The sequence below is a fragment of the Mytilus edulis genome, chromosome 10, assembly GCF_963676685.1.
Source record: "Mytilus edulis chromosome 10, xbMytEdul2.2, whole genome shotgun sequence".
Taxonomy (NCBI): Eukaryota; Metazoa; Mollusca; class Bivalvia; order Mytilida; family Mytilidae; genus Mytilus; species Mytilus edulis.
Window position 1 is genome coordinate 76,950,495 of NC_092353.1, and position 20,505 is coordinate 76,970,999.

The window sequence follows — 20,505 nt, forward strand, 5'->3', positions numbered from 1 at the left end:
ATCATGAAAATATTCATATGAAAAAAAAGGGGGAATTTCAGGGTAAATTACAATGACTAATATTCCTCTATTGGTAACTTTTTGCAACATTTACCCAAGAATTTTTTTGCAGCATTTTGTTGACAAAACATCCATAATTTTATATTTTATAGTCTTTTATGTGAGGATATCTGCGTTTTCGGTAAAATCAGATGTAAAAATGACAAAAAAACGACAAAAATCATACCGATTTTTGTGTTAAGTGGACCACCTTATGTACCAAAAAACTGTTTTTATTCGAAATATTTGTCAGTTAGCAGTTTAAATGATCGAAATCTTCTCTTATACCAATGAAAAGAACAAAAAATGATATGCTTTATCTCATTTTTACCATAAAATACAATGTTAGCCATTTCTCCTTGCTATACTAATATATTCATATGATGTCACATGGTTTCCATGGCAACCAGACTATTCAGATTTTTTTTATTGATTTTTTTTTAATTTGACTGTTAGTTTGGACCATTTCAACTTAAAAAAAAGTAATCGAAAAAAAAATAATCTGGCCAAAATTTTTCATATTTGGTCTATTATTACAGAGAATTGATGTTAATAAACAGCTTTTAACATAGGATTTTTTATTTTAGAAGGTGTGTCCCTAACACAATGTCCACTACGAAACGAAGTCATTAAAACTTGCTTATTTATAAACAGTTTTATGAAATCAATGTAATTTTTTGTTTGCAAGAGATATAAACATTAGGGTCTTACAAAAGAAGTGATGCTTTTATAACGGCAATTAAACTTTTGGTAAGAAAAATTGAGCACATCAAATGGACCAGAGTGATGCCGTATTTTTGTAAATGTCCACTACGAAACGGGTCAAATCTCCTTCAGTAACTGGTTTTAAAATTATGAAAAAAATATCAGTGTACAGCTTAATAACGTTTTGATGAATACAGTCAGTCTTGTTACTATTGCAATATTGGGGTTGTGAGAAAAAAATAAAACATGTGAATACGTCCCCTACTAAACGGTCCCCTACGAAACAGGTTTGGGAGAAAAACGTTTCGTAGTGGACACTACCACTACCATGCAGTCTTTTTTACTCTTTTTTCAATTATATTCGTGCAAAGCAAATAACAAAGGTTAGTTTCATGTAAGTTTTATTATGTTTTTATTAACATAGAATAGGGTTGATGTCAACTACGAAACTTTTTGTCCACTACGAAACGGTTTTGTCAACTACGAAACGCATCAGAATGTCCACTACGTAACATGAGTTGTACCTTCATATGTGAAGTACTGTCTAATCTTTATCGATAAAAAATGGTTCTCCAATTCAGAAAAAAATGAGATTTTTCTAGTATATAAAGTAAACAAACTGGAATGTCTATAAGAAACATTTAAAATTGCAAAAATATGTGTGTTTAAAGCAGTTTCGTAGGGGACTTTTACGAAACAGTACACAAATTATGAAAATAATATCATTTTAAAGAGTATTTAAGATTGCACTTTTTGTTTACAAACAGGTCTATAATAGAGGTATTCAAAATAACTCTTGAAAATAAATTTTAGACTAGTTGGTTTTTCATTTTTTTAGGTCTGAAAGGAACGCTTTTATTGAAAAACGCCCAACTATGAATAATGGACGTACTTCAGCGAGGATTGAGGAGAATTGAGGAACAAATCATGGTAACAAATGGTAAACAAATCATATGATTTCTTTGTGATTTGAAAGTGATAAAATTTCACATGCAAATGAGCTAACAAATCACAATAACAAATCACGAACAAATTGCTTACAAATCATAAGCAAATCATAAACAAATTGTCAAGAAATTGTTTTGAAATCATTAACAAATCAGAGGTAATTGCTTTCCTACTTCAAGCAAATCACAAACAAATTGTTTTCAAATCGTAAAGAAATTGTAAAGAAATTGTTATCAAATCTTTAACAAATCAGAAGTAAATCATATATTCCTACCTTAAGCAAATCATAAGCAAATCGTAAATAAATTGGCTTCAATCAACAATTCACAGATTAAATAATTCACATCCAAGTCAAACATATGTTCTGCCCCTGAATAGCTACTCCTCTAATTGTAAAAAGGAATACTATTTTTGGTTGCGGTGGGGACGAATTGTTCACTCTGTGTAAGTTTCTCTTACTTCTCTCCCGAATTTGACTATAACGAAATTTGAAAAAAAAACATGGGCAACCACGTGTACTTAGTAGAATGATGTCGAATAGGTGATGGCTCTTAAGTCTTGGTCCAAATCTGCTACATTGTAATATAGCTTTGCCCATTTTGCCCGGGACCTGGTCAGTAAACATCATGCACAATTAAAACATTAAACTTGCCAGTGTATTATTTCTGCTGGCTCTGGAAGCCAGTCTTTAAATGAATGTTTCGATCTGTTTACACATCTTTTACACATTTTTTATTTTGAAAATTAATCCTTACAGTACAAAATTATGTTTATAATGAGATACTGAAATGCACAGTTCCTAAATTTTAATAGTTTGAATAGTATTAGTTGAATATGTGAAATTATAAATATAGAGATTCCTTATCACCGTCATCTTTCATAGACTGAATAAAACTCCTCATCTTGCAACCTTCTTTGTTCAGTTAATATAGAACAGTATTTAAAATTTGAATTTGACCTCAACCGGATGTTAGAGAGATAGATAAACAAAGAAAAATGAAATGCATTAACGTTTTATTCATTGTAGCAAATCATCAATGAATCACACCATGATAGCTAACAAAGTTAACAAATCATTTTCAAATCATTTCATATGATATTCTAAGTTAACAAATCATTTTCAAATCATTTCATATGATATTCTAAGTTAACAAATCATAACGAAATCACACCATTCTAGCTTACAAAGTTAACAAATCTCTTTCAAATCATTTCATACAATATTCTAAGTAAACAAATCATGAGAAATCACACTAAAACAGAAACAAATTGCTTACAAATCATACAATAGAAAGAAATCGCAAAGAAATCAGTTTTAGGGAATTTGGAAAATTCTGATTTGTTTATGATTTGTTTAATGAATCACAAGCAAATGGAACTAACAAATCGCAGAATCACGATTTGAAAGAGATTTGAATACGATTTGAAAGAGATTTGAATACGATTTGAAAGCAATTTGTTCATTTATTTTTGTGTTTGGGTTACTCCACCGTAGCGAATCACAGGACTTTGACATAACCAATAATATATTACAGTAAATACGAGCGAAAAATATCTTTATAAGTAAAGAATTGCCACATAAAAACTAAATACACGGGAAATATCAAAGTTCACGAAGTCTTGTCTGATTAATCTTTTACAAAAAAAAAAAAAAGTCCAAGCAAAGTGGTACGCCCTCTACGCCCTCCTCTGGATCCGCCACTGGCACTCAAAAGAAAAAAAGTACTGATGGATTGTCCTGAGACAAGCATATTTTTATTAAAATAATAATGGTCTATAAGCAGTTGAATTAATTTCATGTTCGAAGCGGTGCAAATTTTTTAATTCAATTTGACTTTTATCAGAAAAGGTGAAGAGTGAATAATGGTGGTCTGAGGCCGGAATTGTTTTCCTAAGGTTAAATGGGTAGTTGATTGTTATGCGCATTTTATCGTTCATTAAAACTTTTTTATGATTCATTTAAGGTGATTCTAATTTCTATGGGAGGAACCAAAAACGGAGACGCAAGAAAATTATTAAGAACTCGTAACTTGAAAACTATTACGATGCAACTTACGGAGGAAATAAGACCGATCTACGAAAAAACTGAGGGAGCTTTGATTTACACTCTTTGAATGATCTTAGAATGATCTTATCTTCCCCATAAGTCAATACTTACGACCTCTCTTAATAAAATTTCTTGTTACCGGCCCCAAGTATATCTCTCTAGTGTAATCAATTCCAAAGGTGTTTTTTTGTTGTTGTTGAAAACCTGTAGCTTAAAATAAAGCCTTGACAAATATTAATGTTATTATGTTATTGAACAAATAATGAATTATACCACAGTTTTGCAAAGCATGAAAAAATACATTCATTTTGTGTGTGTGCTCCCATACCATTTTATTCAGACATGGTTTTACAGGGAATCAGTCTTAAAAGCTATTTCGGACAGTGGAACAAGGTTAGAGAAGTGAAAGTCAAAATCTAATACGATAAAATAAACTCATCATAAATACCAGGATTAAAATTTTATATTTACGCCAGACGCGCGTTTCGTCTACAAAAGACTCATTTGTGACGCCCGAATAAAAAAATGTTTAAAAGGCCAAATAGAGTACGAAAGATATCTTTCTTGATTAAAAGTAACGCAAATATAAGTATTACATGTACTTATCAAAATGTCCACTGCCCAACCATTGATGTTCATTGACTTACTTGGTGGACAATTATTTCCTTCATCATAGTGACCAATTAGACATCGACATCTACCATCAGTGTCGCATTCAGAATTAATAACTGTGCAATGAGTATTACTTGTACATGTTGTATCACTTACAGCAGCATCGCACGGTATACACAGCAAGCTTACCAGAAACACCTGCAAATAGAAAGTCTGATTAAAAGACCTTCAATAAATCAAGTTACAAATTGCTCGCATTAAGTGAAACGATTTCTGTGTATTATACTTATAACTTCATACTTAAACTTATTATAATTTAATCCTATCAAATAATCAAATTAAATAGAAACATTCTGTAAATTACGTTGTTGAGATTGATATTTTTTTTAATGTTTAACACTTGATATAGCTAGTCAACATATATCATGAGAGTAACAAAAGCGGGACGAAAGATACCAGAGGGAGAGTCAAACTCTTAGATTGAAAATAAACTGACAACACCATGGCTTAAAATAAAAAGACATATAGACAAATAATAGTACAGAGAACACAACATAGAAACCTAAAGAATAAGCAACACGAACGAACACGGGTAACATATATGGACCAGTATCTGTTCACCCTTACAAACACCTGAGGTCACACCTAGTTTTGTTTTTTTTGTTGGCTTCGTGTTGCTCAAGCAAAACTGATGTCTTCAGTTTTCTGTGTTGTAATTTGTGGACTGTTGTTTATCTTTGTGTCGTTTTCCATTTTTGTCATGGCTTTGTCATATCATTTTCGACTCGTGAGTTTGGCTATCCCTTTTGTATTGTTCACCTGTTGTTTTACATAACATATTCAATAACTATATACCATTCTCAACTGTATACCTCCTATCTTTGACAACATGTAATCATCTTTTTTTTCGTTCAAACCAAAAACCAGACGTTAATATAATAGAAAATAATGTTCCTTCAACATGATACTGTGAATCATCGAAAACATTGACCTCTATTTGTACAATACCAAACCAACTTCAAGTACTTCAAAGTTGTGTGTGTTCGTACCAGCCGACAACGCCGCCAACAATTCGGTAATGGTATGACGCGTACATACTTCACGCAAGTAAAATTCAAATCATCACCACTCTGATCACTCCGCTTCACAGAGAATCAAAAAATGATGATGTTGATGTTGATGCTGATGAAGGGCATAGTAATATGCATATTTAGGACGAGAACATCTTAATGTTATATGAATATAAAGCCTGTGTTGTACTCTGACTTGTTGGTTTACAAGGTAGCAGTCCACAGAAAGACAAGTTACCTTACCCAGACACATTTTTCTGACTTCAAGCTGACCAGTCTTTGTTTGTTCTTACTCCTTAATGTCATGTGTTTAAGGAAAAAGCAGCAAATACAGTGGATATCACTTCTAACCTCTCATTAGAACTGTCAGAATATTCTGTCATAGAACTGTTATAACCTGTCCTTGAACAGTTCTAGCTAGAACAGTTCTACCCTAGAACTGTTCTAGGTAGAACTGTCAGGATCAGTTCTAGGTAGAACTGACTAAATCAGTTCTAGGTAGAACTGTCAGAATCAGTTCTAGGGTAGAACTGTCTAAAACTGTTCTAGGTAGAACTGACCAAATCAATTCTAACCGTAGAACTGTCAGCAGAACTGACTAAATCAGTCAGGACTGTAGAACAGTTCTAAATGACGTCACTGCAGAAAGGGCAATTTAGAATTTAGAAGAAAAAATCAGTTACAATTACTTTACTATATATAATAGCAGATGTTTCTATATTTTTTACTAATCAAAAGTTACATGTACAAATATCGAAGTGGATAGGAGGTTATCCAACTCATCGGAGAAATATTTTTATGCCGGATTGCAAATGAAACATCATTATTTACGTTTCTTCGTTCCCCGTTCTTCACAGTCTCTTCGTAAATATAACTCTGCATTTAATTCAAGTCTTAATTTACCTTGTTTGCCTTGGATTTACATTCATGATTTAAGATTCTGTTTTGACAAATGTTCAAACGAAAATTGTACAGTGGATGAATTATGGGATATCAAAGTAATGAACACAGTGTTGTTAAACGCTAGAAAACTATGTACATTTGCACTGAGCTCTCAGATTTGCATTATCTCGTTGCCAAACTTATCCATAACGATAATGAATAATATCTGGGAGTCTGGAACGTCAGAAAAATATATACTCGATCTGAATATGAATGAAATATTTGCCACTGGACGTAAGGCTACAAACAAAACCAATCATTTTCCTTCTTCAAATTATATTAACAGTATAGTCAGTATACCTTTCCAAGAAGAGAACTTCTCATACATGTACTTTACATTTTAAAATAAAGTATATGAATCAGTGATGTGAGTGTTGGATGATGCCGTTAAATAGTTTTGTTTAAAAAAAACCATCATGGACTACTGACTTAAAAAGTCACTTTTTGTGACGGTTCATTATTTAATAATTTAAGTTTGGATGTAACGGGTCTTCTGTCGTTATTGTGTTATCAGCGCCCATAGACATAAGTTAGTCATGTGACCGTAATGTCATCAACGTTTTTTCATGGTTTGGCAAGGTTTAAAATGGAATTTAGAATTAAATTATAAGAAATGACTTATCATTTTTTTCTGTCTATTCGAAATAACATAAAAAATGTGGTGCAAACTATTAAAAAAACCCGCTTCGCGCATTTTAACATTAAAAAAAGCAAAATGATCAGTTTTGGCTGATGCAGTTATATATGGTCAGATTTGGTTGATGCTGTCAAATATGGTCAGTTTTGATTGATGCAGACACATATTTTTGTTACATGAGTCAGCCTGAGGTATGAAAACTACTGATGTTTGTTCAATTTCCAATATTGCAGTTATTTATATATACTACAGTAAAAAAAAATATAACTGAAGTACTGTGCAACTATATAGACTCACATAAAAAAAAGCAAATATGGTCAGTTTTGGTTGATGCGATCAAAAGATTTTATTATACAACTCAGTCTGAAGTATGAAAACTACTGATATTTGTTTACGATTCAATACTTTGAATAAAAAGAGGATATACTGGCACTATAAATTCATGCGAACAAAATTTTTAGGTCATTGTTTTCCAATGTTGCTGTAACTTGTATATTACAGTCCCTCTTGACCTAAAATTATAACTGAATTGCTGTACAGCTATATAGATTTGCAGAAAGAAAGAGCAAATAAGGTCAGTTTAGATTGATGCGGTCAAAAGATTTTATTACATGACTCAGTCTGAAGTATGAAAACTACTGATATTTGTTTACGATTCAATACTTTAAATAAAAAGAGGACATGCTGGCACTATAAATTCATGCATACAAAATTTTGAGGTCATTGTTTTCCAATATTGCTATAACTTGAATATATTACAGTCCCTCTTGACCTAAAATTATAACTGAATTGCTGCACAGCACCCTTTTTATGGACGATCAATGCATTTGAATGAGGACAATAAATTTTAGTTGGATCCCCCCCCCCCTCTTTTTTAAACTGCTGGAGCCGTCCCTGGTGGTTTGGGCCGGAATAACGTATTACATTAAGGTCAGATAATTTTGTTATGTAAAACGAGTCATCCTGACTCTCCGAATGACAAATGTAAAATAAATGAAATAATAATGCCCCCCCCCCCCCCGCCCCCAATATTAACGGCTTCATTTATGTTCAAAAAATGAAAGAAAAACAAATAATTTATGTAACACATCAACAAAAGAAAATCCCTAAATAACAGGCTCCTGACTTGGAATAGTCACATACATGCAGAATATGGCGGGGTTAAAACCGGCAAAATAGCAAAACTCTTTATAATATTAATCGCTATTTTGCCGAAGCCTTTATATTTAGACAAAGAGTTCTTAAATTTAAACTAAATCAATTCTAGCCGTAGAATTTATAAATCAATTTTAGCTGTAGGATTTATAAATCAATTCTAGCCGTAGAATTTATAAATCAATTCTAGCCGTAGAATTTATAAATCAACTCTGGCCGTAGAATTTGTTATCAATTCTAACCGCAGAACTGTTCTAGAAGTAGGTATAACTGTCCAAATCAGTTCTAGGTAGAACTGACCAAATCAGTTCTAGCTAGAACAGTTCTAACCTAGAAATGACTAAAAGGTGTCAGGCTGACAGTTCTACGTACTTTCCTAGAACAGTTCTCCTGACAGATTCTGACAGATTTAATGAGAGGTTAGAAGTGATCTCCACTGTACCAATGTTATGGGGCATACGATACAGTTACAGGGGAGGTAATTATCGACTCCTAGGAGTCGATATTAAGAATTGAACGATGGACAGTTAGTGCGTGAATTTTTCTTGCTACCTGATTGGAAGATATAACGAGACGTGAATAATCAAAGTTTATTGATTGGTTAGGACAATCCAAACCTAGTTAATGTCCTTCAATCCCGCATAGTATCGGATTTGTCCTCTCTATTTCAGCAATAAGATTTTACACAGGTAACTTTTATCTATAAATAGTCGAATCTTCTGGAGTAAACAACAACGTTAAACGATATATACTACTTCATAACGTGTGACCTCACGTGTGTGGTAAAATTTGTCGATTGATGCACGTGGCTATTCTAGTAAATGAATTAATCTACAAAGCGAGAGCACTTTCATTTTCATCAGCTAAGAGTCGACTAGCTCTTTTTGAAAGGCTAATGCTTGTGAAGTTGCTAACATAAAATGTTATTTTCGCGACGTTAAACTGTGACATACCGGGAAAAAATGCATTTTTCGACTGATTTTTATCATTCAAACTAGTTTAATTTTAAAACGAGTGCATGGTTTTTTAAAACGACATTTTGTTTCATTTTGCAGGAAGATTATGTGAACCAATTTTTTTTTAAATTGTAAATAGTGCAATTTTTTAAATGTTGATAAATATACAGCAAAACAATACGTTGTTTCTCAATTTTATGACCATTTGATAAATATGAGTTATTTCTGAATAAAAAAATGCATAAGTTTTTAGGTTACTTATAAAATACAGAAATTACAATTTATTTAACAAAAACTATTTTGTGTTTATCTTTTTAAACAAAATAGTTATGGCTTTCTTTCGAAAGGGGAAATACGGCCATCAATCCGAATTTTAAGCAAATATACAAAATTTCGACCTCATTTAAGTCAAAAGTAGCACATGAAGTCCATGAAGGTATATTTTTTATTACATATTTGTTTTAATCAGGCAAAAAATAGCCTATATGGCAATTTTCATCAAACTGTAAATACGGGATCAAACTGTATCGTATGCCCTTAAGGTTTTCGCTTAACCCAGCTGTAAATATGAATAAATGTCATGTACAGCACAAGTTTTGTCATGTCTGTTAAATAAAAACCGATAATTTCACATGTGAAAAAAACGTTATTTCACTCCCTGACGTCATACAACAATAAGCGTTGTGAAGACGTCGATAACCGGCCGGATCAAAACAAATTGTGAATGCGTAGGGAAAAAATATAGTTCTTTACATTTTCTATATCAATTTCATATACCTGATAAAGATGATCAAATACAAAATACCTCACTTAATAATAACCGAATGCCACTGATATAAAAAGCAAATGTGGTATGATTCCGAAGGAGACAACTCTCCATAAGAGACAAAATGACACAGAAATGATCAACTATACATTTAGGTCACCTTACGGCCTTCAATAATGAACAAATCCTATGCCACATAGTCAGCTTTAAAATTTAAACCTCTAAATCACAAATTTAAAACATTTCCAGTTAGTATGGCCGCAAAAAATAATGCAAAATATGGAGAGAATAACCTGCAATATGAAGTAGTGATAGAAGCCATGGGATGTTATACCAATAACTTAATCACCACTCACTCATGTTAATACAATTGTTTTAATTCTCTGAATCTTCAATTGGAGCTGTCCTGAGAAAACGACTGTCGACTTAAAATTTTAAAATTATGCTTCAAATGCTGTTCTAATTTTCAACAAATTCTATAAGAAAGGAGTGCAAAACTTTGTTATATTTTAGAATTCAAAAAAAGAATTCAAACGCCGTTGATTCCAAAATCTTCTTTTTTTTATATCAGTTCAAAAAAGTTTGTTTTTGGTTATTGTTCAAGAACTAAGTCTTTTTTCGAGAAAACATACGCGCGCGTATCCAAGCTGTACACAAAAACTGATATGGTTGCGTGTCATATTGAAAACATTAAAGGGGCGCTAGCTTCAAGAAACATAGAAAATATTAAAAAATGATTTGTTTTCTTCAAACTTTAATAATCAAATTATATGTATGTTTCAGAAGAATCCGCTACTTTGATTGGATAAGAATACCTGTGCGTCATACTAAAATTCACCTTCATATCCAAATGAAGTTTAATATTCATGATGACACGTGCTACCACAAACAATTCATAGGTTTTTTATAAAAAAATAAAAGATTAAAATCGAATGTTCATTATCTTAGCGAAAAATATAATTAAATGTCTTAAATAATTCATTTAGTAATTTCATTGGGTTGACATTAAAGGAGACGTTATAATTGTTCAATAAACTGAATTTGACTTTTTTCCTTAGTAATACTGGTTATTTCAAGCATTTCTGACGAGTTTTGTCATAATCAGTTCAATAGTTTGAGAAAAATCTAGACTAAGTATACTGAGAGACGACATCTACAGCGATTCGAGTAAAATGTCTTCGACAAATCCAAACCAAGCCGCATCCAGATAGAATATAGTGTGGATCAAATATCCATCGTATCTGCCTACAAACAGTTAAATATGATACACAAGATGATTTTATGAAGATAAATACCACTAATGGACCTCTTTGTCTTCTTTATGAGGTCTCTTTCGGTCAGTTTATACCTCGTATTTCCTAAAATTATCTTTTCAGGCCAATAAATAAAAATACTGCGGTACCTTTCCCTCATTTATGGTAAAAATGTTTAAACAAAATGAGTTATTGAAGCATTTGAACAGAATGAGCAATCCATATAAAAGTTTACTGTCTCCAAGGAGGTTGCAATAAGTCCTTAAGTAAAAATTAAATGTACGCCGCGTTTTAGAGAGGGACATAAAAGGCTATTCTTTTAGTGAATAATTTGTCGTTAAAGCATACAAAATAATGTCATCTACTTATAACTTGTATATTAAGTAGTTTCCTAGGAACATGTTCCATCAAAGCAGAATATAATAGATAAGGAGAAAAAGCTCCCCCCTGTTTCCCCCCAATTTAAAATACACTAATTATGGCTTGGCTCAGTCTGTCAACTGAATATTCATGGTAGAGTCCTATCTTAAGAAAATGTTCTCATAAAATGTGTTTTGGAGACTCAGAAAAATTTATGTTAATAGCAAGAAGTTGTAACACATTGGATTACTCACAAGGTCAAAGGTGCATGTACAGCTTCCCATATTAGGTGTAATACCACCATTGATTTTCCCCTATTAGTCTTTGTTGAATTTGCAATTTTCAAATAAAGAAACACTTGGCATGAGTAAAATTTTATCCTGTCCAGTACTATAGAAACAATTTCATATAACATTGCATTGCATATAAAAAAAAATAACAATCATTGGTAGTTAACCAATCAAATGTCTCCCTTTATTTTATCTGTGTACAAGGTTTAGTCACCATGTAACCTCAAGATTACAAAATATTCTTTAGAAATCCCAAATAAAAAATAATGACACAGAAATGTTGTACTGTAATAAAATGTAGGATTGATTACAAACAGCTCTCAAATTCAAGGGAATATTTTTTTTCTACCTACTTTCGTCATTCAACCGGATGAATAGCATAGAATATAATATTTTATATTAAAGTGCAACCTGAATTATAACAAATAATTACATTCATATATCCAAGTAATTTTCAGCCAACCAAATAGGTTTATGATGCACTGTACAATGTGTATAATAATTGCAAAATAAATAAATAAATAAATAAAGTTCAAATTTACACGCAAATTATAGCAAGGCATGTTATCAGTTGATCACAGATTGTCTGATGGTAAAACAATTCAAAATAAAGTTAGAAACAAGCTTGCTGTAATTACAAAAAAAAATGCTTTTGTGACGAAAATTATTCAGTTACATCTACTAAACCACTCAACGTTCCCTCTTACACGGAACGAAAACGGAACGAACACGCGAATGGAATGGAATGAGAACGAACGAGTTAAATCAGTCAGAATCGTGTTTCTCCACTTATTTCATTCATAGAAGTCAAATCGTGTTTTTCCGCTCACAGTCGTGTGTGAACGAAACGAACGAAACGAACGAAACGATCAGTATATTCCGTGTAAACAAACATGTTCCGTTCAGAAACAATACCATCTCACCTGATTGGTTGTTTGGCGATTATGCTAGTTTTCAAATATCCAAATGAAACGAATAAATATACTAAAGTTAATCGGTATACTGTATTATACTACTCATTATATTTATTCATGAATTTTTTTATTCATTACATTATTTCGTTATTGCATTTAAAAAAAAAAGTAATAAGTCTGAAATTAATGTATAAAAAGACAAGTAACATAAAAATATATTTAAATTATGAAAGGCTAACAAGATCAATCTAAATATCATAATACCTTCTCTTCTTTTGCCGGCTTGTTATACGAGTCCTTAAAAAAAATGCATATTTCTTATAAAAAAAATGTACGCGAACATTCTTTATTTCATTATTCACATCTATTATTAAAGTTGTCATTTATTCTATTTATTTTTGCTTGGGGATCTTTATATTAGTTAGTGAAATATACATCGTAAAAGACGTGAACAAATTTAAAGAGTATCTCCAAACATAATTTAGTGACAGTCGCTCTCCTTGGTTAAAATAAATAGAAAATATTATATTAAGCTTTCAAAACATTTGTGTGTCAATCTTTTTCGTTTTCAAAGTCAAACGATTTGCATAGTTTTCTTTGTTAAAGAAATGAATGACCGTATTCGTGTTTGTAATTAAACTAACGCCTATTAAGGTTTTTCGAAAAATAAAATAAGAAATCTTCTTATTTCGTTTCACGTAGGGAAACCATGTCTTACGATGACTGTAGTGAAAACATCTCCCATTTTTTTTATATTAGCGTATGAACGGTATACATGTATTTAACCGTTTTCAAACCTAGTACAATGTACTGCAAACGACATTCTTCAATTAAACCATTAACCAAATTCTGTTAATATATCTGCATGAGCAGGCCAAGTCCAGTATTATCTACATGTAAAATGTATTTGTTTTTATTCAAGTGCAAACACCGGTAATGATTGGTTGTTGGTTTCTTAACGTCCAGTGGCACATATATCATGCATGCTCACGTGACGAATTACGCTCACTGATATACTTAGCAAGAATATTCAGTGAAGAAAATAATCATTCAATATATAGTACTTTCTGTTTACCTATATGGCTCAAAACAATTAAACGGTTGAAATTATTAGAAAATATATCTAACGGAAATTAAAAACAGACGTTTATAAAAACAGAAAATTAACTAGTTTTATAAATTGACCATAAACCCACTTATTCATGGTATGGTATCAATATTTCTGACCTGACACTACGTACTTTGTATTGCTTAATTCTTTAGAATTTAATATGCAATGTTTCGGGTTCTTTCGGAGATAATCCCAGGTAAACCCTCATCAGAGGTCGACCTTTATATATTTATTTCGTATCTAGTATCATAGATAGATGTGTGTCTGTTTCATAACAGTTTTTTTTCAAATTTACTACACGTGCATATAGGTCTACGTTGTAGCTAGTCTTTTTACAGACTAAAGAAACTTACCAAGTAGATCAGCACCTTTGGTTAATTATTCATATATATAATGAAAAGACTTATTGTCTTTATTCACGTGATCTAATCTTAAACTGGTCCGCCGTTCTATCTATAGCTTCGCACCGTAGCGATAAGTGAACACAACAGGGGTCCAGTTTAATCTAATCTATCATTAATCTACACGAGATCTAATAGAGATAGTAATTATCAGTGCTATACTGTGGAATTCAACAGCAGACTGTCGTGTATGTTTTAACACCTATTTGATAATATACAAATGTCTCCATGTTTAACAATTGAAGAGGTTTGTGTAGATACCATGTTGGCAATTGAGCGGCAGTAATTCAACATCGGTTTGTCTATGTAATTTGAAAGGCCATATCTCCTTGGCCAATTTTGGTTATGTTGACTTATTTTTAAAATCTGACTTACTTGTATTCTGACTTTATTTTCGAATGCAGAGGGCCGAAAATATTTATGATCATCCTCTCCTTTAGTATTGAAAAATCAAAGAGAAGTGTTTTTAGGGCATACAATACAGTTTTGATCCCATATTGAAATTTTGATGAAATTTGCATATTTATTAATACCAGTCCTGATTAAATCAAATATGTAATAAAATATATACCTTCATATGCTACTTTTTGAGTAAAGTATAAGGTCGAAATTTCAGATGTTTGCACAAAATTTGGATTTGTGGACTTAATTTTCCATTCAAAGAAATACATAACTTTTTTTTATTTTAAATGATAAACACAAGCTGTTTTTCATTAAATTATCCGTAATTTCTGTTTTATAAAAAAAATGTTTAAATTCATGATTTTTTTTTTTAAATAACTCATATTTGTTAAATATTCATGAATGTAGAAAAAAACGCATTTTTGATGTTTATTTATTAAATTAAAAAAAATGCATTAATGACACTTTCTTGAAACTTGATACAAATAATCTTCATACAAACGTTATTAGTTTGAATGATAAAAATCAGTCGAATTTCACATCTTTTCTCGATATTGTTAAAAATCATCATTAAATAATTTCAGCCTCAGTAGGTTGCTATGCAAAAAAGATGGTTGCCATGGAGATTTTATGCATACTTTTCTATTCAATTGAAAACACTTTTATGTGACAATTATTTTGTCAGTACAATTGAATCATATGGGCGTTTTTTGTATGATAGTGACCCCTTTTAGGTGACGAAATTGGTAGTTTTTGTACAAAATTCTTCCGAAAGAGCATAATGTTGGGTAGCTGCCACCAATAAAAATTCAATAGTTTACCCAATTTTATTTTTTCTTTGAATTATATGATAGTCATTCATTTTTGTCAATACCATATTTTATATTATATACATCTGGATTTTTACAATTTTGACACAAAAATTGCTTATTTTTTGTGTAAAATTTATAAACTTGAACCCTTTGATTTCCCTGTTACCATAGCAACCATAAATAACATTTTTTAAAGAATATATTTTTTTTAGCTTATAATTTTAAGGTTAAATCATTAAAATATTTACTTGCAATAACCACTATTCTTTATTCTGATATTATATTTCATGTCGGAATATCCTGTTTTTTACCTCAAATAGTGTCTCAGATTCACTAGTTTCTATGGTACCATTATTTAACTGTCAAAAAAGTTTCCTCACAAATGATCGTTATTGTTTGTCGTATGATCTTCTAAGGCTAAGATGTTTATTTTAAGCAAGGTTTGATGATTTTTGATTTCTTTCACTTTCCACCTGAAGCTCTATGCTTATTATTAAACGTTTTAAGGGTTAGCCAACGATAGACAACAAATCCAGGGAAGTAACCCTGGTACGGATCTACGGGTACACAAAGTACCATCTGGCGTATAAGACCCCCTGCACGTTACACTTTGTTGGTATTACATTTAAAGCGATGACCGTGGGCAGATTTTAAGAATGAAGCGCTTCCGCGCTTCATACAAAATGTACTTCGTTCGACGCTTTTACACCCCAATGAATTTACAAACAGAAGTATTCAATTCTTAACTGAAAGTAAAATAGTATTCGCTTTTAGCAGTCAGTATTGTCTAGTTTTATCAAAATATGCTGCGAAATATTGATGGTGAATTATTGCAAGTGAATAATTCGACCTCATTGAATCTGTATTCATGTGAATTTCAAAAAAACACCTTTGCTAGAGATGAATAACTCATGAATTGTGTGCGTGTGTGATTATTTCAAGGAAAAGAATGTCAACGTTGAAAGTAAACAACTTAAAGGTAAATCATATGATTGACTGATGCAATCCTAAAAAAAATCATCATTATACAGGTAATATTAAAACGATGATTATCAAGGAAATTAAAAAGACATACAAGAATCCAATTTTACTTACTCCGCTATCTATTTATATACATATTAAACTTAATGTTTGTATAGTTTAGATGGGCATCATAAATAAGGCCGCTAGTTTTTTCGTTTGAATTATTTTACATTGTCATTTCTGACTTTTTATAGCCGTATATGCGGTATGTGCTGTGTTTATTGTTGAAGGCCGTACGGTGACCTATAGTTGTCAATTTCTGTGTCATTTGGTCTCTTGTGGAGAGATATCTCCTTGGCACTCATACCACATCTTCTTTTTTTATATCAGTTGTATTCGAGAGTTCAACTGTACAGTTATTTAAACGGCGTCTAGACTACAATACACACAAAACGACCCTACATACTAAGAATTTCATGCCCATCCTTGTGAATTTTTTATAATTGGAAAAATGTTTTACATTCATTTGTTAGAAAACAAATACGACAATTTAAGTGAAATCGCTGAACATGAATTTGACAGATAGTTCCCTTTTTAAACATAAATCATAAGTCACGCTAAATATTTAGAGTTCTCGTCGCAGAAGGTTTCGGAAATTTTGTTCTCATGCTGATTAGCAATGATTATAAATTAATTTGGTAAGCCATGGTAAATAATTGTTTAAGACACTCATTGATTTCCTATCTAATAATATTTATACTTACATTCTTAAAAGAAAATATGTAATTTGTCATCTTGTATGCGTGATTCGTTGATAAATCAGGAAGTATGTATTCAATATGTTTACCCGTATATCAATTACGTTTTAAATTTTATTCATAAAGTAAGCTTCATATAATTTAAATTCATTGCATCAAATCATGCAAATCGGACACTGACAAACAAATAAACTATATCTTTTAAGTAAACATAATCAGCTGTCTAACATTTGTTAATTTAAATCAAAGATATAATACACTTGGTTTAAAAATACCGGCATCATAAAGCAAAGTAGTTTTCACAACGTGTCTACTAGAATGAGTCTACAAATAAGTGCTTAATTACATCGCCACATTTTGTATGTATGTGCCTGATCAAAGACTGGCACCTGTGATCCAATATATGATGGTTGTTTTGTTGCATATTTGTTTTGTTTAATTTTTGTACCTTAATTAGGCCGTTAGTTTTTTCGTTTGAATTGTTTTAAGTTTGTTATGTCGGGACATTCTAAAGCTGACTATGTAATAATTAACTATTGGCTATATAGTGATCTATAGTTGTTAATTTCTGTGTCATTTGGTCTCATGTGGAGAGCTATCTCATTGTCAATTATGTCTCATCTTCTGTTATATATTTGTTCATTGTTGAACGACGTACAGTTACATAAATTTGTAAATTTCTGTGTTAACTAGTCTCTTGTCAAGCGTTTTCTCATCGGCAGTTATACCACATCTTCCTTTTTATACAAAAATTGTACATTTCACAGCGCTATTCAGAATAAGTTTAAATTTCAGAAATAATCATAAATAAGATTTTATAAAAGAAACAAAAATATTAAAAAAAACTACGCATCCATCTGCAGGATCATTAAATCATTAAACATATAACATATACAAACAGAATTTATAAATTTGACATATTTAAGTAATGTTTTTAACAAATGTCTATGTTTTATTAATAGAGTTACTTTCGTTTTTTTTTTTTTATCAAATGCACAATTTGCTTGAACCTTAACATTTCAGATTACTACATATGTTGCCTTTTCACGAATGAACAAAACAAGGAGTTAGTCTACTGATTGCATTGAAAAATTAAAGAACCTTAGTGAGCACGCTCACATACCCCACGTCCCCACATTGTCATTGGAGAAATTAAATAAGTATAAGGAAAAAAAATTGTATACGAAAAAATACTGAATAATAATTTCCTGTCAATAAACACATCTACATAGTATGTCCTTAAATTATCTACAAAATTTCATGAAATTCTGTTGTGTGTTTTCAGAGGAGTTGAGATGACAAACTGTTGCAGAAGTACATTGAAGCAAATAAGTTCAAAGGGGCATAACTCCTAGAAAAAAATTGAATCGTAATTTCCTGTTGATATGCATATCTACGTAGTATGTCCTTATTATCTACAAAGTTTCATGAATCTCTGTTGTGTGGTTTCAGAGGAGTTGAGATGACAAACTGTTGAAGTAGTACCTTAAAGCAAATAAGTTCAAAGAGGTGTAACTCCTAGAAAAAAAATTGAATCGTGATTTCCTGTCGATATGCACATCTACATAGTATGTCCTTATTATCTGAAAAGGTTTCATGAAATTCTGTTATGTAGTTTCAAAGGAGTTGCGATGACAAACTGTTGAAGTAGTACCTTAAAGCAAATAAGTTCAAAGAGGTGTAACTCCTAGAAAAAAAATTGAATTATGATTTCCTGTCGATAAGCACATCTACATAGTATGTCCTTATTATCTGAAAAGGTTTCATGAAATTCTGTTGTGTGGTTTCAGAAGAGTTGCGATGACAAACTGTTGCAGTAGTACATTAAAGTAAATAAGTTCAAAGGGGCGTAACTCCTAGAAAAAAATTGAATCGCAATTTCCCGTCGATATGCACAACTACATAGTATGTCCTTATTATCTGAAAAGGTTTCGTGAAATTCTGTTGTGGGGTTTGAGAGGAGTTGCGATGACAAACTGTTGCAGTAGTACATTAAAGTAAATAAGTTCAAAGGGACGTAACTCCTAGAAAAAAAATTGAATCGCAATTTCCTGTCGATATGCACAACTACATAGTATGTCCTTATTATCTGAAAAGGTTTCGTGAAATTCTGTTGTGTGGTTTGAGAGGAGTTGCGATGACAAACTGTTGCAGTAGTACATTAAAGTAAATAAGTTCAAAGGGGCGTAACTCCTAGAAAAAAAATTGAATCGCAATTTCCCGTCGATATGCACAACTACATAGTATGTCCTTATTATCTAAAAAAGTTTCGTGAAATTCTGTTGTGTGGTTTGAGAGGAGTTGCGATGACAAGAAACAAGACTGACGGACGGACGGACGGACGGACTGACAAACGGACGGACGGACGGACGGGTCAAAAACATTATACCCTCCGCAACTTCGTTGCGTGGGGTATAATAATTTAAAGCTGTTGCTAAAATGATTTGCTAAAGTTTGGTTTTTGTTAGAAAGACTTATACCCAAAAACTGTTACATACATAATGGGTACCTATTAAAAGTTACGCAAATATTTGTTTATTACTTGATGTTAAACTCGATTTCTCATTAACCATGATGGCGTATATGTAGTACAAAAGCAAACATTAAGACAGAGAAGATGATTCTGGCATTTAAATAAGGCGACAAACGAGATTTGTGCTGTCATCGGGACATCCCCTTTTGACAATACACCATCAAGATGAATTGAAGTACAAATCTATAGCAAATACAAAACAAATATTGCAAATAAATTAAGCAATTATGGTCATATTTAGCGGGACAATCACATAAAAGCGTACAATAATACAATAATAATGTATTCAATAACCACGAAGCATATCGAGCTTGACATGTATGTTATAGTACTTAGAAGAAAATAACGCATGTACTTGTGTATACAGAAATGTATTCTATAATGCATTCGGTATGATTAGCACGAAATCTACGAATACAAACGATATAATTTAAGAGGATATGGTTTAATTGGCAATGAGAAAATTATATACAAATTAAAAGTTAAAATGAAGTAGATGTACATATAAGGACATATAAGCAGCAGTACAGCCTTTAACAAAAAAAATCGAAAAAATCATACTGCATGGATGGCAATGAAAGCCCCGCCATGACAAATATGAACAATTAAATTGAGAAAACTAACGCCTACTTCTATACGTGGATTGTACATGTATATATTAATTTTCCCAAACTGTAGTATTCTACAAAGAAATTATTTTACGTGTTTTTTTTAGACTATAACTCATATATATGATTTCAGCTTTCAATAACGATGAGGTCGACATGACATACATTAATACTTGAGTAACCTTGTTTTAGCTTCAATTGAATTTTCGCATTTAACTTGATC

General features: G+C 31.5%; 2 protein-coding genes across 2 annotated transcripts in view; one reads left to right on the forward strand and one right to left on the reverse strand.

Annotated features, from left to right (window-relative positions):
* Positions 1 to 17,226, reverse strand: part of LOC139491916 (protein eyes shut homolog) — a 102,900-nt gene extending 85,674 nt beyond the window's left edge. The window contains exons 1-2 of the mRNA XM_071279846.1: positions 17,148 to 17,226; positions 4,387 to 4,549 (exon numbers count right to left, since the gene is read on the reverse strand). Of these exons, the coding sequence (XP_071135947.1) occupies positions 4,387 to 4,549; positions 17,148 to 17,177 (193 nt within the window). The 5' untranslated portion in view covers positions 17,178 to 17,226. The remainder of the gene's footprint in view (positions 1 to 4,386; positions 4,550 to 17,147) is intronic.
* Positions 1 to 20,505, forward strand: part of LOC139491931 (E3 ubiquitin-protein ligase HACE1-like) — a 428,049-nt gene that overhangs the window by 267,647 nt on the left and 139,897 nt on the right. The gene's annotated exons all lie outside the window — the stretch shown is intronic.